The sequence below is a fragment of the Bombina bombina genome, chromosome 5 (assembly GCF_027579735.1).
Source record: "Bombina bombina isolate aBomBom1 chromosome 5, aBomBom1.pri, whole genome shotgun sequence".
Classification (NCBI taxonomy): domain Eukaryota; kingdom Metazoa; phylum Chordata; class Amphibia; order Anura; family Bombinatoridae; genus Bombina; species Bombina bombina.
In genome coordinates this window covers 127,430,617-127,454,697 of record NC_069503.1, presented here as the reverse complement: position 1 = coordinate 127,454,697, position 24,081 = coordinate 127,430,617, and the positions used below count along the sequence as shown (strand labels likewise).

Below are 24,081 nucleotides of genomic sequence, written 5' to 3'. Positions count from 1 at the left end.
GAGAAGTGGGAGGAGTATTTAAGCCTTTGGCTGCGGTGTCTTTGCCTCCTCCTGGTGGCCAGGTTCTTATTTCCCAAAAGTAATGAATGCAGCTGTGGACTCTTTCCATCAGAAGAAAAGGAAATGATCAGGTAAGCCTAATTTATGTTTTTATGGGGCACTCTCAATTTAGATAGTAACTTATAGCATACTTCAGGATTGCTGCCATGGAGGCAAATACTAGAGTCAGTTATTTGCAATAATACATTTCTAGGCTGTCGCCCACTGAAACAAAGGGTTTCTGGCATTTGACATGGGAACTATGCCTGATGAATCTGCCAGTACTGATTGATTCTGAGCATCTAAAGACCAATGGACTGCGCATTTCTTAACCCTTGAAACTGACTCTTAATGCAGTGAGAGGAAATAGTTAATCTGCAAAAGACAAGTGCTGAGATAGGATTAATCAGTTTAACTAGCTTGATATAGGCTCCATTTTGTAGGTACTACACACAGATAAAACTGATGTAAAGATTTATGACAGGGCTTGAGAAATTCAGGGAGCCATAACTACTAACTTTTTGAATAATTCTATTAAAAAAAATTTTGGCTCCTCAGTTCAATATTAGATTGTCCATCCTGATGTAGGAAACATGATGTATTTTGTAATGTCTATTACCTGAAAGCTACATGAACTAAAATATATTACTTTTTTATATACATAAGTGTAGAGTCTAAAATTCTTTTGAATTGTTAAAGTGCTTAATTTGGTAAAGGATCCTCATCCCAGCAATTTGTTGTTAATTGTCTTAGATTATATTTTCACAAGGCTTTGTTTTGTTTTATTTGTTTTTTTCACTTCTGTATTGTAATGGTGTAAAATATTCTCCGCAAGACTTCCTGAATTGGTCGCTTTTTTTTTCTTTTTTTCTCTTTCTTTATTACTGTGTTGATTTATAAACCATACTACAAATTTTGTTTCCTCCCAGGCTAAAGTAGAGAAAAAATCTGTGCCAGTCAGCACAGCCAGAAAACCTGTGCCCCCCATGGTCACTAAAACTGCCACCTCTAAACCAGCAGACACAAAAGAGACTGCACAAAAACAGGCCAATGGGAAAGTGAGTTTACATCTATTTGCACAGTAAGGTCCTTGAGATACGTCATACGTTCCACATTCACTTTCCCTTGCCTTTGTATCCCTTATATATACATGGCTCTTTCTAGTTATAGCTTCCTCACTTCTCCGATTTTCTTATATTTCCTCTTTGCACTCCTTTTGTCTTCACTGTCTATGCGATATTAAATAGCTTTCTGGTGTAAAAAGCTGATGAATTGCAAACTATTTTTAAACGTCAAATGTTGGTTTAGCAAAAGCAGTCAATTTGTATTTAGTTCCTTAGATGCATATGGGTTGTAAAGCTTTCAGTGGTTAACTATATTGTAGTGAATTTGGAACAATTAAATATTACCAATATCTTGTTGTTACAACGCAGAACACTATTATTTGCTCTCAAGTTTTTAACATTGTTTTAAACATTTTGGTGTTCAGTTTCAAACATTACACTTTCTTACATTTTTGCATACACGTTGAAAGAGCTATAATTAAACCCTTTTTCATAACAAAAATAGTTTGCTTCCGCACAGTAGTTGACTTTATAGTATGCATACTCACAAGCTGATAGTACTTTTACTACATTATTATTGGTGGATAGTAGCAAACTTAAACGTGGATTTATTGAGCAGAGGAATTACCCATATTTAAAAAAATAAATACATTTTAACAAAGTATTTTTTAGATTCTATTATAATAAAGCAATAATTAAATAAATATGAAACTCAAATGTATTTTTGTGATTTCAGACAGAACATACAAGTTTTACAAAGTACAATTCTATTATGGTATACATTTAATACACAACTCGTTAACCGTTCCAATGTTTACAATTCTATTATGGTATACAATTAATACACAACTCGTTAACCGTTCCAATGTTTACAATTCTATTATGGTATACAATTAATACACAACTCGTTAACCGTTCCAATGTTTACAATTCTATTATGGTATACATTTAATACACAACTTGTTAACCGTTCCAATGTTTACAATTCTATTATGGTATACAATTAATACACAACTCGTTAACCGTTCCAATGTTTACAATTCTATTATGGTATACATTTAATACACAACTCGTTAACCGTTCCAATGTTTACAATTCTATTATGGTATACAATTAATACACAACTTGTTAACCGTTCCAATGTTTACAATTCTATTATGGTATACATTTAATACACAACTCGTTAACCGTTCCAATGTTTACAATTCTATTATGGTATACAATTAATACACAACTCGTTAACCGTTCCAATGTTTACAATTCTATTATGGTATACATTTAATACACAACTCGTTAACCGTTCCAATGTTTACAATTCTATTATGGTATACAATTAATACACAACTCGTTAACCGTTCCAATGTTTACAATTCTATTATGGTATACAATTAATACACAACTCGTTAACCGTTCCAATGTTTACAATTCTATTATGGTATACATTTAATACACAACTCGTTAACCGTTCCAATAGATACTGTATTTTCTTTCATGCTCATTGTTTGTACTGTTGTGGATTCTTTCTTTGACTATATAGCAATCTCTTAGCAGTCTTTGTGAAGTTATTAAATTCATATCCTTATTACAAATGCACTCTTACCTTTCGTATCAGTGTCAGTATGTTTTCCACTTTTAACTATGTGGCAGTAGGTAGGCTGGGCTGTAGCGGGATGCTACTGCAGGATCCAGCCAAACCCTGACATCTATCAAGGCTAGCCAGCCCCCAACTTGGGGCTAGATTACATGTATACACATTTATACACATTTATACATATTTATATACATATTTATATACATATTTATATACATATTTATACACATATATACATATTTATACATATTTATACATATTTATATACACATTTATACACATTTATACACATTTATACACATTTATACACATATATACATATTTATACACATATATACACATTTATACACATTTATACACATTTATACACATATATACACATTTATACACATTTATACACATATATACATATTTATACACATATATACATATTTATACACATATATACACATATATACATATTTATACACATATATATACATATTTATACACATTTATACACATTTATACACATTTATACACATTTATACACATATATACACATATATACATATTTATACACATTTATACACATTTATACACATATATACACATATATACACATTTATACACATTTATACACATTTATACACATTTATACACATATATACACATATATACACATTTATACACATTTATACACATATATACACATATATACATATTTATACACATATATATACATATTTATACACATATATATACATATTTATACACATATATACACATATATACATATTTATACACATATATACACATATATACATATTTATACACATATATACACATATATACATATTTATACACATATATATACATATTTATACACATATACATATTTATACACATTTAGACATGTTTATGTATGTATCTCTGTTAAAACCCTTTGCAGCCCTTTTTTATATCACCCAGCCATTATAACTGTTTTATGCAATTTTTTTAAATTATTAGTGTTATGAGTTCAACTGTACTTTTAAATGTATTTTTACAGCTTTTTTTTTTTTAGAATTTTTATTCAAGGATTGGTATAAGGCATACATGAAGCAATACAACTGCAGACATCTTATATTCAAGCAATTTCAGCGCACAGTATACATATACATTACAGAGAGGAAATCTAGATATTTTATGCAACTAGTATGCCTAATGTTCATTGTACCTCCAGGATGACATATGAGGTCACTTTTGGGCCTCAGTAATACTAAGTCAAGTTATAGGAGGTCATCTACAATAAAGGGGGCCACTTTTGGGTCCCAAATGACAAACCTCATTTTTTATTTTACTTTATTTATCTAAGCTTTAATAACACATACAACTTTTTAATATTTTGTAATATAGAACTGTTATACAATGGCCTCAAAGTACCAAGTGGGGGAGTCACAACAACAACAATATGGGAACTGCTTTGTATACATTAAACTAGCTTGTAATATAGCAGCTCAGTAAAGAGAGAGCTTGAGAAATGAGAAGCCAACAGAGTAACAACCTATAGAAGTGGGGAAGATAACAACATGTATTGTAGCTAAACCTAATCCCATACAGATAGAAACACATATCCATTGCAGCACAGATATATGCCTTACACCTTAATGGCTAAGAGGCTTCAATAGTATACTATTAGGAAGTAACAGTAGGCTACTAAAAATCCCATACATAAAGTTAAAAAAAACTGTTTTTGAACAATAAAAGATAAATAACCTAAAGCTTCATATTCTGAGCTTCATAGAACATCTTAAACAGTACAAAAGTTCAGCTGCCTCTAAGATTAAGGGCAAGGTAATTCACACACTTTCGTCTCAAGCAAGGGATTAGTTAATAACTCTTAAAACTCCAGAAGTATCAGCCTTTTCAACAGCTTGGAGTTTGGATGTCTCTTTTCTGCTTTATCTATTAAGTAGCTGGCGCCATCTAGCGGCTGTATCTATATCAAATGTGTATGAACTATAACGAACTGGAATAAAAACAGAATGTGGGGGGTGTGCCTGGGCTGCAGCCATGACAGGCTGAAAAATCAGGAGCTGTGAGAGAGGGCATGATAATCTGCTAATTATCATTGGAATACCTTGCCATCAAAGCTTGAAAGTGAGAATTTTGGACTTATGGAAGTGTGTTGAACAAATATATTTATTTTTCTCTGGTGTTCCACCTCTCGCAGGCTGATCCGGACATTTGGATCTAAGGTGGGGGTCTTTGCATAGATCTCAACACCTACGCTGGTAAAGCAGGCAAAGAGTGTCTATCTCTCAATTATATTAGTATTTCTTATCTACTATCATGGATGAACTATCTGTTGCCCTGCAGACCCTTATGGAGGAGTTTGAGAGAGAGTTCTGTAAGAGACTAGACAATATTATACTTTCTGTGGACACAGTGAGAGAGAATCTGAAGCCTCGCAAGAAAGCAACAGACACGACTGACTTTTTACTTACCCACCTGCTTGCCGCTAACTAAGTCATTTGAGGATGAGGATAGTGTAACCTGCGTGAGCAGAGGTTTGGACCAAGAATGCCTACTGCTCCAGCCCTTCTGAGATGCGGCCTAGCTGTGGCAGTAATAGCTCCAGGAGAAGGGGATTACAACATGCGTGTCGATGGAGCCACTGAGACTAGCACAGATGAAGAGCATGCTCAGAGCAAGCCGCGGCTTGGCGCTCAGGGGAATGCGACCGTTTCCCTGGAGTGTGACATGTGCCTGCCAAAAGTAACAGGGAGAACATCAATTTACCTGAAATCTATACCAATAGCTAGTAATGCCTCCTCTGTTGGTGTCTTTATGATACATAAGCGGGACAATCTGAGCTTCATGATCTCGTGCTTTCCCTGCTTCATTGAACTATTTTCATTTTTTTCTCACTGCCATGCTCCCCCGAGTTCTCGCAGATCTGGTGTAGGTTAAGAACTTTCAACATTGTTTATGGGGACGTGGCCTCAGATCAGTACATCTCTCTAAAAAGCTGCAACCTAAGGATTGGTGTTGGTTGAGAGACTTGGATACAGGCTCTCCCTTAGGGATATTTGTCACAATTCTAGGTCTAGTAGATAACTAGTCTATGGGAGAGCATGGACTTTACAATCTCCTATACTTTTGTTTGATTTTTTATTTTATATTTTGGCTTCCCCCTGTGGGTCCCTACTAGTTTATTGCACGGACATTAAGATTGTTTCTTTATGCAAAACATTTTCAGTGGTTTTATACTGTATACAGTGAGTAGTGTACCAGTTGTTGCTTATGGATAAGGATTCTGCATTTATGAAGCCATGTGTTCTGAAACTGTGTGCAGATTCCACACCTGTAACCTTGTTATACTCTAACATTTAGCTATATATATTAGTTTAAAAGCCTATGTCTATGTTAAAAAAACTTTATGTAATAGTATACGACTCTGCGCATTCTTACAGCTTGAGTCTCCTCTTTTACCAGCCCCTAGCTGATAAGGGTATACGATTTCTATTTACTGTATTGTTTTAGTTTAATGTGCAATTATTGACAGCCCTTTGAATATTTTAGTTACTTGCACAGCATGTCCAGGAGTCTAAAAGGAGATTTCACTTTTGCTCTAGGTATGTACAATTTCAGGATAACTAATTGTGTTCTCCCCCTATAACAACTATACTCTAGCACTGGGCTCCAAGAGTGGGTCTAACAACATCTCTTACATGTAAACCATACTTATATAATTTTATCTAACAGCTAGCTTACTGAATATAGTGAAATGAATGTTAATGGATAACTAAGAGTCTTGTGAAAGTGCTTTCATGGTGTTAATGATAGCAGTGTATAAATGGTCTTTATGTTCAACTATACCTAACCTTCTATAACTAATTTATAACTGTCAGATGCTACAGTTTTTATAAAGCTTTGTCCGTTAGGGGGTATATCACTTCAAAGGTCCAAAAGGGGTCTTATAGTTTATGTAACTTTACTGCGTTAGTTTCTATATTTTTCGTTTTTTGAAGATTTGTCGGTTTTAACAATATTAACAGGTTCTCTGTATGAGCGTATACCATACTAGTTCTTCTGCCCTCCTTTGAACTTTGTTTTCTGGACCTACCCATGGTCCTGGCAGACATAGGAGGTGCGACTGAGCAGTACAGGTCCAAAAGTGGCCTGTTTCACCCCAAAACCCTCAGCTTAGAAAGTCGAGATAATTGGGGTCCAAGAGTGGCCTCTGCTGGTCCCGAGGGTAAAAAAAGAGGGAGGTTTATATGTTTGCTCCCTAAATATTTCATGTTTGATTTATTTTTCGGTTTGGCAAATGAATGTGATTGTTATAACAAGTGATGTTTAAATTTATTGAATGCCAAACCATTTTAAACATATAACAAAACAGCACTGTTATAGCTTAAACAAAAAGTCGTTTAAATGCTAGACCAGACAACATTTTTAGACTTTTAACTAAAGTAGTATGGCTTATGTGGCAAGTATAATAGCGTGCAACCAATATTTTAGTTATATTTTAAAATGTCAGGAACTTCAATATTACACTCCTGTTCCACCTATATAGAACAGATTTGCAGAATAGAATAGGCAATACAACACATTTGTTTTTCCTTTGTGGTGCACAACTGGAGTCCCTCAGGAGTAAGTTTCCATGTGAGCAGACCAGCATGATTTGCAGAATCGGAGCCTCTATAGGGAATAAGCTTCAAATCAGGGTTCCATGATCCCCAGGCAGCAAATTGCTCCGGAATGTCCCATACAGGTTGCCAGTTTGCATTTAATTTTCTCGGTTGCTCGCAGCAAATCTCTTTAACCTCTGGCTCATCCGACTTCATTGTCTTTACATTTGATATCATCAATGGGGCATAAACATTTCCCAAAGAAACTTCTTCCTCAGTACTGTCTATATCACTGTCATCTTTGATCGCATTACTCTGCTGTTTATGCTCGCCATCAGTACACCACGCTGCAAGCAAATGGCACTCAAGCCGTGACATATGTATCATCAGAATGTCCCTGATCTCTGCCATTAAGGTAGCTTCAGAGGATTCCATCCTATAAGTATGAATTTAGTATAGGACTAAAATAAATGCAGCACTGTACACTGCGCACTAACCCAGAGTCCTGGGGGGAGGGGGGGATTATGCGGCCGGCCTGACACCCAGACACCTAAGTCCACGTGGAATATGAAATCAAATGCTGTGCATATACTGTAGCTGAAGAGCATAGGTAGATCCGCAAATTAAGTCAATCCTCCAGATTCTCCCAAAATCTCTCAGGGTCAGAGAAATTTTGAAATGAGATAATGTTAGGAATTAACTCCTTAAAAAGTGAATATTATCTGGAGCTCTTCTCATATGTGTCTCACCGCAACAGCTGTAGGCTTCGCCCCCTTTTGCAGCTTTTTTGATCATCTTTTTAGTTGTTTAACAGTTAACCAGAGCTCTGAAGTAGCGATATCCCAATGCAAGTTAAATTCAATTGCACTCAAGCAAACGCGTTTATCGCTCATGCGCACCAGTTATAGCAACATTCAAAATATAGCCTTCAGTGTTCCCCTTGGTTTACTCCTGATTCTATGTCTCTCTCATATTTGTTGATTTCCTCTGTTAGGCATTGCAACTTTGCAAGAGCAGATACAATTTATGCCTTGGGTCTTTTAGCTTTCTAGATCTCCACCTGCAATGTTTCTGCCCTACTGCATCCTGTTATAAGTAAAATCAGTTGTGTATTAACCATTTGCACATCTGTATGTTTTAATTTTGGTGGTATAGATAAGTTTACTTGCTTCCATATATTATGTACTCTTGAAGTATGCAGCATGCACTAACTTCAGAGACCTGCTAAATTACTACCATGCATCCTTTTTTGGTATCATCACTGATTATGGTGCTATGTTACACACCACCAAAACAAGTCCTTTTTGAGTGTGTTTTTTACGCAATGGCTCAGCAGGTACAATGGTTGATTGGTTGTCTTGTAACAAGCCTTTAGTGAATCAGAGGCAGAATAAATAATCAAGCGAAACTTGCACGTTTTTTTTAATGTTCTGTAAAAGCTGTTAAACCGTGCATTTTTACATTCAGCAATATAAGTATTCCATTTAATTCCATTTAAAGGGACAGTACACACCTTGTAATTACAAGGCATTTCTGTTTTGTTTCTGTAGAATAACACATCAGCCAAGTCTGAATATTTTTAAAACAAATTAACATCCTTATCACTGTAATTATTTGTCAATAGCCAAAGTCCTTCCACCATTTGCCTTATTTGTAGGAGCCAACCTGGGCTTTAGTCCTCAGGCAAGAAGGCTAGCCCCAGCTTATAATGTTAGTATAGAGTGAATTGTTTTGTAGTTGTAATCAGTTAGCCATTAGGTACAGACAAATAGCAGAGTTATCCTTGAGAAGTCAGCAGGGTGCATTTTAAGTTTTGGGAATTCGAAATTTCTAGAGGGTAAAATAAAAACTTAAAGGGACCTTAAATACTTAAATTTAATGCTATGAAGTTTCAATGTACATAGTGTAGACTACAATGTTATAAATCAAAGCATTTTTTTCCCTTTATATATAAACCTATCTTCTTATTATTTATTTTGCAACTCTGTTTCCCCATTCCTTTGCTCATTTGTCCCTGCACTGCTAAAGTCCTGGGGACTATTCCGGATGTGACTAAGCTCCTGGCTGTGAGCGCGCACACGCTTTAAAAAGATGCACTCTTCTGCATTACCAGAGGCACACTTCACTGTCATTATACACAGAGGTAACATTGATTGTAAGTGTGCCTCTGGCTCAGGAAAACTGAAAGCGGCAGCTAGCATCAAAACATACGTAATGGTTGTTAATTGTGCAAAAAATAGGATTGATTACTACAAAAGATCGGTTAAAATCAGCTCCTCTAATAAAGCCGTCATACAAATAGCTATGAAGCTTGCTCTCAGCAATTGAGTGAGCGAGCTTCAGAGATGCAGTGGAGACATTTTATGTTGTACACATGCACATTTCTATTCACTGGAGCACGCGTCAAGTGACCAGTGCTCTGAGAGTAATGTACCTTACAATATGGTGGCGCTCAGCATGTTAAGCAGGCTGCAGTTGAAATGAAACTTTCAAAGTGATATACATCATCAGAAGAAGATGAATTAGAACTTGCATAATAATAAAAATGCTATTCTCCAATTTTTTTTACTTAATAAAATATATACTTAATAAATGTAGATGGTTTAAGTAAGGTCCCTTTAAAGTATTTTTGAAAGTTGTTTCAATATATATATAACAAACATTTTTATGCAAATCTCAAGATGCTTACTGTCCCTTGTTCTTTATGTGCTTCATGTGCCATAAAGCACTGTAAGATGTTTGAGTACAATGTTAATGAGGTATGCTACCATGGAAGTACTGTTACATGTGAGCTCTGGTTTGATTCTCATATTTTTTTGCTGAGCATTCCTGGAAGCAGCAGTATCTGGAACAGTTATGCAGTTCTTTAACTCTTGCAAACTTCTTCTAATTGAGTATCCAAGAGGCTGAGAGTCCTGGTAAGATTGCTACTATTGTAGAGGATACTAACAAGACATCTGCATGGGTAAAAGCATCTGTTTGTAAGGCATGGTATACTGCAGAAAGGCAAATTCAAAGTTCTGATGCTTCTAGTGTACCAATCATTTTTGAGGGGTTTCCTCACGTGGATTTAGAGTGTTAGTTTTGTGATTATTTATTATTATGATTATTTTTTATATTTTTCCCCAGAGTGGTTGGGTTGCATTCTGCATATGAGTATGTTCTTGTACTTCACTAGAGTGCTCTAATACAAGAAAACCTTTTAATATTCTGCTAACAAAAGTAATTTTAAAATAATGTATAAAATATCTTTTTTAATGCAGATATTTTGCAATGCAGTACTGAACTGCATTTATATTGTATGCATACATACTATTCAGATTAAAAATAACTTGTCTATCCTTATGGACATCATTTATGAAGTAAAAGTTTTTGAAGCAAATAATTTTCACGTGGCTCCTTTGGCAAAGTTCGGATCACTAGGGACATAAGTGACTCTATCTAGATTATTATTATTATAGGTATATGATATTTAGCCTATTGCACTTACCTGATGATTAGGACTGCTCAGTATATGCTTGGGTGATCAGAAAGTCTTTAATGCCATCAGAATTAGTTTGTTGTCTAGAAACTATCGTCAGAATAAATCTACAAGCGTGTGTTTTACCATTGTTCATTCAGCAAGATTTTGTCCCTGTTCACATAGTTCTGGTATTGCTAGCTGCAGCCCAACTTCTTAGATCAGTTGAACCCGGATTACAAAGTAATTCGTTCCAAACACACGAGACAGTGGGAGCCACAGTTTTATCTGTGTTAAACCACAATTGCAAAGACTTACCCCAAATTGCAGTTGGGCTTTATATCTCAGTTGAACCACTAAGCATCCATGAGAACTTTGCAGTCAGGTTTTTAGCTTAGTTCAACCACATAAACAACAAAATGTTTTTTTCCAAAAAAAATCCATCTTTCCTATGAGGTGCAGTTTTCAATCAGTTGGGGACTGGTTTAATCATATTTTCCATGGGAATGTTTTTTGCTGCCCAGTTAAACTATCATCACTCCAAATGTAAATCTGCTTGGTTGAGGTGTAGCTTTTAATCATCTGAGTGCTATGTATGTAGACTTCTCCTTATTCTTCTCTCTCAATAACTCTTCTGGAGCTATCTTTGTTTTTAGTCTCAAGACCAGAAGTCCCATAAATGGCTTTCATTTCAGCTGGCTGTCATTGTAACATTTGTGGCACCAGCTTAATTGGTTTGGTGTAATAACTTCTCTTTGTTTGTAATGCAGCTGTGGAGATGGTTTGCATTGAACCAAGCCTCATGTTTTAAGTGCTAGTCTGCTGATGTGGTTTCCAAGAATAGACTGTTGTTTGTTTGTTTTTTTGTTCAGGGTGAAACCCTGTTTGGTGAATATTAGTTAGGTGTGGAATACAATTATCTAATAACGCCCCTTACATATAATCTATTTATATATCAAAAAGGTGCTAGTGCACAGTTAAATATTACTAAACAAATTAAGTAGGAGGGGGGTGCTGACTGTCAGAGCAAAGGTGTAACAAAAAAGGAAAATAGGTGACAGTACCTCAGCACTCAAAGAAAATACAAATCTAGCAGGGTATGGAAACCCACAGGTTAATTAAGGAGATGCCAGAGTAGGAAATATTAAAACTTAACTTCTACTAATTGATTATAATAAAAGGTACACTGAAAGTGTATCAACACACAATAGATTATAAAACTTAGAGTAAAAATATTATATACAAAATGTGTGAATGGCCATTGTGAACTAATCAAAAAGATTAAAAAGAGAATCCCTTATCTTTTTGATTAGTCCACAATGGCCATTCACACATTTTGTATATAATATTTTTACTCTAAGTTTTATAATCTACTGTGTGTTGATACACTTTCAGTGTACCTTTTATTATAATCAATTAGTAAAAGTTATTTTAATATTCCCTACCCTGGCATCTCCTTAATTAACCTGTGGGTTTCCATACCCTGCTAGATTTGTACTTTCTTTGAGTGCTGAGGTACTGTCACCTTTTTTCCTTTTTTTGAAACCCTGTTTGGTCCAGGACTTGATATTATTTCTACAATCACTGATGGTGAATAACCTTTATTTTTTTTCCTTTCTTCAGCAGGAGGACAAGAAGTCCAAGGGCAAAAATATGCGTATGGGATGGGTTGTTTTTCTTTTTTGTTACTTTCAGCAACCTAGTTTCCAAAAGACCATTTTTCTTAATAAATGGAAAGAGTCCACAGCTGCATTCATTACTTTTGGGAATTCAGAACCTGGCCACCTGGAGGATGCAAAGACACCCCAGCCAAAGGCTTAAATACTCCTACTTCCCTCATCCTCCAGTCATTCTGTCGAGGGAACAAGGAACAGTAGAAGAAATATCTTGTTTTATTTTACAAGCTTCAACTAGCACCCTGAGTGGACTTGAGGGTCAGTGGTTGCTTAGGGGCATGGGGGATTGGTTCAGTCCTCATTCACCTTTCAATCTAGTGGGCCGGGACTCTGTTGAGATCTGCAGCGACATGCTCAGTCATTTCCGATTTTTTTCAGGAACTAGTGTGTTCCTTCCCGTTGTGTGTTGGAGGTTTGAAGGATTTAGGTCCTTCATACCGCCGGTCTTATGGTTTTGCGTTTCATGGTCTCTTTGGAAGTGTCCTTTTAGGACTTGTTCCTTTTAGAGGTTCTCTTCCTTTGGGTCAAGACTTTCTGGACTTCATCCGGTTTTTCTGGGGCTTTGGCGGCTTAATTAGGAAGTGAAGGCCGTGAGGCTCTGTCTTCCTTCGGGAGTAGTCGTCTCCATATCAGGGGCAATAGGAGGTGTTGTCTCTTTCCAAGCTTTTTGCTTAGGGGATGTTTTTCTGCCTGGGTTCAGGATGCTTTGCATTCTTCTCCCTTGGGTGTGGTCCTCTGGAACGTTAATCTGAAAGGATTATGGAGACTAGCCTTTCTTTCTACTCTCTTTCGGGTGACTCTGTTCTCGTTCTCTTTTTCCTTAGTGTTGCCCTTGGGGCATTTGGGCTCTAGAGAAATTGCGTGACTTTGTCGCAGCCTAGTACCTTGCTGGGGGGTTGTTGACTTCCGGCTAAGGGTTTTCTCTTCCCTTTGGGCTGGGAATTACGAGTGAATCCTGTACCCGTTCTCCAGGTTTCTCGGTGTGAGGTCTGATCGCTTCAGAAGGGGTATATTGTGTTCCCTAAGGGTGTCATTCGTTCTAGGGCGATTCTAGGTCCAGGGTTCTTGTCTTGGATCCTTCTTGAAAGTCTGAAGACTTATGATCCTGTGGACTGCTTCAGGACGACCCAGATTTTTCCAGGGACCCTATGTTGCGACATAGGGGCTAGCTCTTTGGGCTTGCTAGCAGGAAGGCCAGAGTTCACATAAAACTTCAGGTACTGGTTATAAACTTTAAAGGGGCACTGAACCCAAATTTTTTAATTCATGATTCAGATAGAGCATGCAATTTTATGCAACTTTCTAATTTACTCCTATTATCAAATCTTCTTCATTCTCTTGGTATCTTTATTTGAAATGCAAGAATGTAAGTTTAGATGCCGGCCCATTTTTGGTGAACAACCTGGCTTGTTCTTCCTGATTGGTGGATAAATTCATCCATCAATAAAAAGTGCTGTCCACAGTCCTGAACCAAAAAAAGCTTAGATGCCTTTTTCAAATAAAGATAGCAAGAGAATGAAGAAAATTTGATAATAGGAGTAAATTAGAAAGTTGCTTAAAATTTCATGCTCTATTTGAATCACGAAAGAAAAAAATTGGGCTCAGTGTCCCTTTAAGGCCTGACTTGTCCTTCTTCAGACGGAGTGTGCTCGTCTATGGGGAGTTTTTCTCTGTTGGGTCAACTGTGGTGTCTAAATGATTTTTCATTTGGTCCGTGTTTTGATCATACGGCTTCATGTCTTGTGGACATGTACGCTGTTCTTATCTGTCCCCTTCCCTTTTGATGGGATAGTTTGTCTTCCTTATGAGCTGGGGTTCCCTCTCTCTGGAGGGTCTTTGTCCTACCTTGTGTGTAGGAGGTTGGATCAGGTGGCTTATTTCTGTAAGGGGCAGTATCTGCTGCTCTTTGGGCTCTGTTCCGCCTGTTGGAATTTTATCTCTCTACGAAGAGACTGTCTAAGAGAGCTGTGACAGGACTTCTATTGCTCTTTTCTCTGTTCCAGGTCCCAGGGGGTTCTCCTTGGGAGGGCCTTATTTTGCAGGAGCGGATTGGGTTGGCACCCGAGCTCTGTTGGGGTGGGTAAGTCCCCCATTTTTTTTTCCATTCCCTGGGGGCTTGTGGTTGTGGTCTTTCTGTCCCTCCTGTCTATCAGACAAGTCTGTCGCTTTGGCTGGTCCGGTGTTGGTGCAGGATCTGAGATCTGTTGCTAAATTCGTCCTCGGAGCATTCGAGTTACAGTAAGCCTCTTGAGGTTTCTCCATGTTCAAGATTTGTGGGAAGGACTGGCGGCTCTTAGCCTGCGACGTTAGCCGCTGGTTTGTGGATACTTAGCAATCTGAAGGATCTTCAGCTGCTTCTGCTTGCTCTGCAAGTATTTAATTTTTTTATTTTTAAATGACTGCAGTGTTTTTGCTTCTGGTGTTGTTCGTCAGACCTATCTGAGCTTGCTGCACAAGGTTTTGTTTCTGAATATTTCGGTATTCTGAGCTACCTTTTTGTTACTTGGGGGACCTTCGGCTTCAGTTGCTTTTAGAGTGTGGTTGCACTGTTAGGGGAAGATCCTCGCTGTTTCAGATTCCCAGGCCTTATCCCGTGTTTTCTGTTTCTGGGGTCTGGGCGTTGCCTCCCCTTGTTTCTATGAGACTGGTTGGGTCTCTGTTAGCCTGACCCGGTTTCTCTGGTTTTTTGCTCTGTGTTTGTGCCCTTTTTAGGGTTTTTTTTTCTGGAGTTCCTTATGCTAGCTGGAAGCACTGTGTACTGTGGCTACTCTGCACTGTAGCAAATCGAGGGTTGCAAGTTCGATCCTCGGCGAGGTCTCCTCAGCCTTTCCTCTTTTAGAGGTTAATAAAATGAGCAACACCTTGAGTCCCTTAAGGGGGATTAGCCGCGCTTTACAAGTACAATCATGTTTTCTCTGTGCCTTTTCTTCTTGTGGAAGAATACAGTAGTTTGTTCCCTTTCTTTAGTAAGGGGTGTGTTGTTTGGAGACTGACTGTTGGGCGACGGTGTCTCTTGAAGGCTGTTGACTCAGTCGAGTCTAGTTCCTGCGGTCTCTAGGAAGGCTGTGGACTATCTGTGGGTCAGGGTCCTTGGGCCTTTTCCTTTTTTTTTTCTTTCAAAGTTGTTCACGGCTTCAGACAAAGCGGAATTTTGTTGGGTATGGGGTTTTTAGGCCTGGTGCCCTCAGAATGGGCCGCCTCTTGTACCCTCCCGTTTTTGTATTCAGTGTCCTCTATAGCTTGGGTATTGTTTTCCCAAAAGTAATGAATGCAGCTGTGCACTCTTTCCATTTATAAAGAAAAACTTAAATTATGTTTACCTGGTAATTTTCTTCAGATGGAAAGAGTCCACAGCTCCCCACCTGTATTTTTTTCTGTGGGGTGTCTGTTATCTTTGTTCTTCTGGCACCTTTTCACCCTGATGTTTCTTCTACTGTTCCTTGTTCCTCGGCAGAATGACTGGGGGATGAGGGAAGTGGGAGTAGTATTTAAGCCTTTGGCTGGGGTGTCTTTGCCTCCTCCTGGTGGCCAGGTTCTGAATTCCCAAAAGTAATGATTGCAGCTGTGGACTCTTTCCATCTGAAGAAAAGAAAATTATCAGGTACGCATAATTTGTTTTTACTACAACCTAGTCAGCGAATTCTCCCAAGTCTTCCTGGAGTCCTAGTTCATCATGGTCTAATACCAAGCAACAATATAGAATCTTTTTTCGAACCAGACCACTTCTAGAGAAATTTCTTCTCCTGTGTGGCTCAATAGCTGATCAAGGCATAGATGTTGCTATCTTGTTAGGTGGACCTAGGGAACAAGAACAATTGCCCTGTTTCAGAGTAGGGTCAGAGGTTCTACTCAAATGAGTACAGTTCAACCTATTCTGAATCTCAAAAATCTAAACAGATTCCTAAAGATTTGTACCTTCAAAATGGAAAACATTCACACTAATCATTCTTTAGTGCAGGAGGGCCAGTTTTTGTTCTATATGCATAAAATATACTTTTTTCCATATCCCAATTCACAAAGACCATGTGAAGTTCCTCTGGCTTTCTGGACAGGCATTACCTTTTGGCCTTCCCACTGCCCCTAGGTTGTTCACCGAGGTACTAGAGACCTTGCTGATGGTGGCTTTGGTTCAGGGCTTAAGTAGCTCCTTATCTGGACGTTTCTCTTTTACCAAGTTTTTGCTACTGATGCTCCACACAGTTGTTCTATACATTTACCAAATACTTCTCTTGTTACTTAAAGTCTGCTTATATTATAGACTGTTTGCATGAGCACAGGGTCAAGCTGCAAAAGCTGTGTGCACATGCACAATGCATGGGAATTGTGGGGTTAATGAGGGATGCTTCAGATGCAGTTCATTTTGCTAGTTTCATCTGAGAGCTGTCTTTTGTGCATTAGCGAAATTGAGATCACAAGGACTCCATTGTTCAGAGGTCTCCTAAACTTAAGCTAATCTGGACAGTGATCACTAGTAGGTTGACTGAAAACTTGCTGAACAAATGCTGCCTTGGACCCAACGCCAGGAGTTGTGAAATGTTTAAACGTAACCATACGATGTCACAGCCGTGGCTTAGATTATTCATTGGGCAAAACTAAGTTTTTGGCTATGAAGGTGTCTTGCACTTTTAGGTGGGTAGAACACCTCAGTTCCTGAAATTGGTTAATCCTATCCGAGGAATCAACAATTGGGAGATGGACTCTGTCACCAGTGCCTTCATCCCAGAGAGTAGTCTCTGCAACCAGATTTGTGAGACATTGGGAATTTGTAGTGAGAGATCACATGACATCTTGCATGAATCATAAGTTTTCTTGTTATTGTGCCAACTCTTGAGTTTCTCAAGCGGGTCTAGCAGATGTTTTAGTGGTACCATGGTGGTCATTCAGTCTGATGTACATCTGTCGTCCTTTTGTGATTCTACCCAGAGTGATAGTCAGAATTAAGCAGAAGTGTGCTTCAGCGATTCTGATTGCTCTGGCTTGTCCTTGCAGAACGTGGTGTGTGGACTTTGTTGTGTTGTGTAGATAAGGGATACCTTTTTAAAATTCCTTTCAGATTTCCAGAGTTCTAGAATTTATTTAGGACGGTTTTGAGAAGTGTTTCTCAACTGGCAAATTTCTGACTTACCGGCAGGGCCGCCACTAGAAATTTTGGGGCCCCCGACTAAACCATTGATCAGGCCCCCCCTTGACATGTGCAATTTTTGACCAAGTGACTAAATGCACTTTATTCTTGTGTAGTCAAACTTGGAAATGTTGTAAAGTAGGCAGTAACACAGAAACACACTCACACACTGAAACACACACACTCACACATAAGGATTCACATATAGACACTCTAGCAGACATGCAAAGAAACACACACATACACTCAGCACTTGTTTACATTGACCTGACAAGTAATTAAGTAGACTACATTTTTGTCAAAAAAGGAGATTTACAAAACAAAATATGGAGTTCTGATTATATTTTTGTCAAGGAAGATGCCAACTACATGATGACAACAGCATGCAGTGGATGAAAGGAAGGGCCCTGAACTGCCTAAACAATAATTTAAAGGTTAATTGTTGGATTGGTGACTTCCGGAAAGGTCTCATTAGTCTCAAAGTCTGTAGAAAGATGTGAATAATCAGTAGTAAGGTCAAAATGTCCTAAAAAGGAACAGACAATGGACACACAAACTTGCACATACACCCAAGGAAACAGACAGCCTCAGAAAACACACAAAGACAAACACACACCCACCCACAGAAAACACACAAAGACAAACACACACCCACCCACCCACAGAAAACACACAAAAACATGCACACACAGACCTCTGGCCCAACCATACAACTACTACCACACTGAAGTTACAATCCGAAATTGCACAAAGAAATAAAAAACATTTGCTAAGTAAGTCCTACCTCCTCTGCAATGCTGTCTGACTCAGGCACACACTGTACAAACAAAGTGCCAAGTCTGTGTCACACTGTGCATAGTGGTTTAGTGCACACTCAGAAATCCTCTCAAATGCTAATACTTTACTCCTTGTAATAACATTTCCCAATTAACACTCTGCTGTAGTTCCCACTGGTGGCTGCCAAAATTAAAAAAAAAAAAACTTTTTTAGTTGCTCTTGCCTCATGGGGCCCCCCTGGCCCATTGGGCCCCTGACAGGAGTCACCCCCTGATGGCGGCCCTGCTTACCGGTTCTATCCTGTTTCATCACAGGAATATTGCTAAACTTCCAGATATTCAGATTTGTGTTCAGCCATGATAAGAACCTGTTATTTGTCCAGCCCCTGGAGTTTAACCGATGCTTATGCAACTTCACTCCCTTCACCTCTAATTGAGCAAAATAAGGGCTTGTCCCTTCTAGCTTTGAATTCAGGAGATTGCTAATAGATCCTGTATTCCAGGCAAATTAAAAATGTTCAGTGTGTGCGTTTCAAATAAAATTCTCTTTTTAAACACATAGTGTGTCTGTGTAACTACACTATCGCTAATAAATGGACTGTTATTTCAGCATAGGGAAACACTATTAATAAAGTTTCTATTTGTGCTTGTGCACATCACTAAAACATATAATACTTCTATTAAGTAGTTTCTAGTTAAAAGGATATGAAACCCCAAAAAAATATTTTGTGATTCAGACACAGCATACAGTTTTAAAAAAATAGTTTCAAATTTACTTCTGCTATTAAATTACCTTTGTTCCCATGGTACTCTTTGTTGAAAAGATACCTTGTTAAGTGTCTGGAGCACTATATGGCAGGAAATAGTGCTGCCCTTTAGTAATCTTGCAGATGGATAACATTCAAGCTAAACTGCTGCCCTTTAATGCTCCAGACATGTTAACGCTCTTGAGCTTACATCCCTGCTTTTCAGCAAAAGATACCAAGAGAACAAAGAAAATGTGATAATAGTTAATTAGAAAGTTGTTCAAAATTGCATACTCTATCTGACTCATGAAAGAAACATTTTGGGTTTCATGACCCTTTAATGACCCGATGAGTGTGCAGTACTGAAGTTATTTTGTAATGTGTTAGCAGTAGCCATAATAGTAATTAAAAAAAAAATTATCATATTTCTATGTCTAAACTGGAAGTAATTTTACTAAAAAGTTACAAAAGGCATTTTTTATTTTATCAAATGAATTAAAATGACCAGCTTGCGTCAGTCGGCCATTTACAGCTAGTGACCAGCATTTCCACACTAACTTTTAGAAATACAAACATTGTATTGTGTACTAGAAGACTTTATTGATTTGAATTAGTTTTGTAATGTGCTTTTCTTGACATAATCCATACAGAGATACTTCTATATATGCCAGCTTTCTTCTGGAGCAGGATCTAATTATAGTCTGAGTAGGATGCAAGTGTTGCCACCCTGCACTTTACCAGCACGTAATCTATTCTCACCAGTACTTGTCTGCTTCTCTGTGTATTGCCCACTTAGCATTCTTGTCTCCGCTATTTCTATAATCCATCATTCGTGATTCCATTGTCTCACTAACATTTTCCTGTTTTAACCTGTTACAGCCACACTGTGTCCTGCCATGTGATATTTCTAACTGTGCCTCTCCATTTCTATGTCATTTTCTTCATCCTCCAACACTCCAGGTCCAGATAGTCTCCAAAAAAGTGAACTACAGCCATATTCAATCAAAGTGTGGCTCCAAGGATAATATTAAGCATGTCCCTGGTGGTGGGAATGTAAGTATGGGCCCTAGGCTCTTTTCTTTGTACTAACACACCCCCAACACATACTTTTTTTGTTTTGCCTTCATGTGCTTCTGTGTTACTGTTGATTAACAATTCTGTTACGCTGGTTTAAAAAAGAGCATTGTTACTTGAGTTGATAAATGATAATGAACCAATGCACTTAAACTGAATATTTTACCATCACAAGCATAGAAATGAGCATTTGACTCCGATCATTTTGGCACTGTTATTACTGGTGCTTGGGATTATTCTTCTGTTGTAAGATTGATTTAATGCTTTACCTGAAAAATGATTTTGGTTAATGTAGTGATTACTTTGCATTAGGAAGTAATGTGTGTGAATGCCATGTGTGCCTATTCTAATATATATGAAAATAAAAATACAACAATAATGGTGGAATGTTATAAATACTTGGAGGAATTCCTTTTTTTCTTTTAAAATGTCTTTATTAATGTCTAAACCGTTTGCAAAAAAAGTGAGTACATCCCTAAGTGGAAATGTCCAAATTGGGCCCAAAGTGTCAATATTTTGTGTGGCAACCATTATTTTCCAGGACTGCCTTAAAGGGACACTGAACCCAAAATTTTTCTTTCGTGATTCCGATAGAGCATGCAATTTTAAGCAACTTTTTAATTTACTCCTATTATCAATTTTCTTTCATGTAATTAGCAAGAGTCCATGAGCTAGTGACGTATGGGATATACATTCCTACCAGGAGGGGCAAAGTTTCCCAAACCTTAAAATGCCTATAAATACACCCCTCACCACACCCACAATTCAGTTTTACAAACTTTGCCTCCGATGGAGGTGGTGAAGTAAGTTTGTGCTAGATTCTACGTTGATATGCGCTCCGCAGCAAGTTGGAGCCCGGTTTTCCTCTCAGCGTGCAGTGAATGTCAGAGGGATGTGAGGAGAGTATTGCCTATTTGAATGCAGTGATCTCCTTCTACGGGGTCTATTTCATAGGTTCTCTGTTATCGGTCGTAGAGATTCATCTCTTACCTCCCTTTTCAGATCGACGATATACTCTTATATATACCATTACCTCTGCTGATTCTCGTTTCTGTACTGGTTTGGCTTTCTACAAACATGTAGATGAGTGTCCTGGGGTAAGTAAATCTTATTTTCTGTGACACTCTAAGCTATGGTTGGGCACTTTGTTTATAAAGTTCTAAATATATGTATTCAAACATTTATTTGCCTTGACTTAGAATGTTCACTTTCCTTATTTTTCAGACAGTCAGTTTCATATTTGGGATAATGCATTTGAATTAATCATTTTTTCTTACCTTCAAAAATTTGACTCTTTTTTTCCTGTGGGCTGTTAGGCTCGCGGGGGCTGAAAATGCTTCATTTTATTGCGTCATTCTTGGCGCGGACTTTTTTGGCGCAAAAATTCTTTTCCGTTTCCGGCGTCATACGTGTCGCCGGAAGTTGCGTCATTTTTTGACGTTATTTTGCGCCAAAAATGTCTGCGTTCCGGATGTGGCGTCATTTTTGGCGCCAAAAGCATTTAGGCGCCAAATAATGTGGGCGTCTTATTTGGCGCTAAAAAATAAGGGCGTCGCTTTTGTCTCCACATTATTTAAGTCTTATTTTTTCATTGCTTCTGGTTGCTAGAAGCTTGTTCTTTGGCATTTTTTTCCCATTCCTGAAACTGTCATTTAAGGAATTTGATCAATTTTGCTTTATATGTTGTTTTTTCTCTTACATATTGCAAGATGTCTCACGTTGCATCTGAGTCAGAAGATACTACAGGAAAATCGCTGTCTAGTGCTGGAGCTACCAAGCTAAGTGTATCTGCTATAATTTTTGGTATCTGTTTCTCCAGCTGTTGTTTGTATTGCATGTCATGACAAACTTATTAATGCAGATAAAATTTCCTTTAGTACTGTTACATTACCTGTTGCTGTTCCGTCAACATCTAATTTTCAGAGTGTTCCTGATAAACATAAGAGATTTTATTTTTTAAAATCCATTAAGAAGGCTATGTCTGTTATTTCTCCTTCTAGTTTACATAAGTCTTTTAAAACTTCGCTTTTTTCAGATGAATTTTTAAATGAACATCATCATTCTGATACTGATAATGGTTCTTCTGGTTCAGAGGTTTCTGTCTGAGGTTGATGCTGATAAATCTTTGTATTTGTTCAAGATGGAATTTATTCGTTCTTTATTTAAAGAAGTATTAATTGCATTAGAAATAGAGGATTCTGGTCCTCTTGATACTAAATCTAAACGTTTAAATAAGGTTTTTAAATCTCCTGTAGTTATTCCAGAAGTGTTTAATCTCCCTGATGCTATTTCTGAAGTAATTTCCAGGGAATGGAATAATTTGGGTAATTCTTTTACTCCTTCTAAACGTTTAAGCAATTATATCCTGTGCCATCTGACAGATTAGAGTTTTTTTGGGACAAAATCCCTAAGGTTATGGGGCTGTCTCTACTCCTGCTAAATGTGCTACTATTCCTACGGTAGATAGTAATTCATTTTAAGGATACTTTAGATAGGAAAATTGAATCCTTTCTAAGAAAAGCTTACGTATAGGTAATCTTCTTAGACCTGCTATATTTTTAGCGGATGTTGCTGCAGCTTCAACTTTTTGGTTAGAAGCTTTAGTGCAACAAGTAACAGATCATAATTTTATAGCATTATTATTATTCTATAACATGCTAATAATTTTATTGGTGATACCATCTTTTGATATCATTAGAGTTGATGTCAGGTATATGTCTCTAGCTATTTTAGCTAGAAAAGCTTTATGGATTAAACTTGGAATGCTGATATGTCTTCTAAGTCAACTTTGCTTTCCTTTTCTTTCCAGGGTAATAAATTATTATTTCAACTGTTTCTGGAAGGAAGGGAACTTTTTTACCAAAGGTTAAAAAATCTAAGGTAAATTTAGGTCTAATAATCATTTTTCGTTCCTTTCCTCACAATAAGGAACAAAAGCCTGATCCTTCATCCTCAGGAGCGGTATCAGTTTGGAAACTATTTCCAGTTTGGAATATATCCAAGCCTTATAGAAAACCTATAGCCAGCTCCTAAGTACCCATGAAGGTGCGGACCTTATTCCAGCTGAGCTGGTATGGGGCAGATTACGTTTTCTTCAAAGAAATTTTGATCAATTTCGTTCTCAATTTCTGGTTTTAGAACATTGTTTCAGAAAGGTACAGCATTGGCTTCAGTTAAGGCCTCCTGCTAAGAGATTTTTTTCTTTCCCGTGTCCCAGTTAACACAGCAAAGGCTCAGCATTTCTGAAATGTGTTTCAGATCTAGAGTTGGCTGGAGTAATTATGCCAGTTCCAGTTCTGGAACAGGGGCTGGGGTTTTATTTTATCTCTTCATTATACCAAAGAAGGTCAATTCCTTCAGACCAGTTCCGGATCTATCAATATTGAATCGTTATGTAAGGATACCAACATTCAGTTTCTGTAGGACTGTCCTGCCTTTTGTTTAGCAAGGGCATTATATGTCTACAATAGATTTACAGGATGTGTATCTGCATATTCCGATTCATCCAGATCACTTTTAGTGTCTGAGATTCTCTTTTTAGACAAGCATTACCAGTTTTGTGGCTCTACCGTTTGGCCTAGCCTCAGTTCCAAGAATTTTTTTCAAAGATTCTCGGTGCCCTTCTTTCTGTAATCAGAACAGGGTTTTGGTATTTCCTTATTGGACGATATCTGGGTACTTGCTCAGTCTTCTCATTTTCGAAGAATCTCATACGAATCGACTTGTGTTGTTTCTTCAAGTTCATGGTTGGAGGATCAATTTACCAATCAGTTCATTGATTCCTCAGACAAGGGTAACCTTTTTAGGTTTCTAGAATAGATTCAGTGTCTATGACTCTGTCCTTGTCAGACAAGAGAAGTTTAACATTGATTTCTCCAACATAGGTGTGTCCGGTCCACGGCGTCATCCTTACTTGTGGGATATTCTCTTCCCCA

The 24,081-nt window shown here is 37.6% G+C and overlaps 1 protein-coding gene across 1 annotated transcript in view; it reads left to right on the top strand.

Annotated features, from left to right (window-relative positions):
• The window catches only part of LOC128661387 (uncharacterized), a 509,641-nt gene that overhangs the window by 360,117 nt on the left and 125,443 nt on the right, over positions 1-24,081 (top strand). The window contains exons 9-10 of the mRNA XM_053715646.1: positions 969-1,097; positions 20,033-20,125. Coding sequence (XP_053571621.1) covers positions 969-1,097; positions 20,033-20,125 — 222 coding nt within the window. The remainder of the gene's footprint in view (positions 1-968; positions 1,098-20,032; positions 20,126-24,081) is intronic.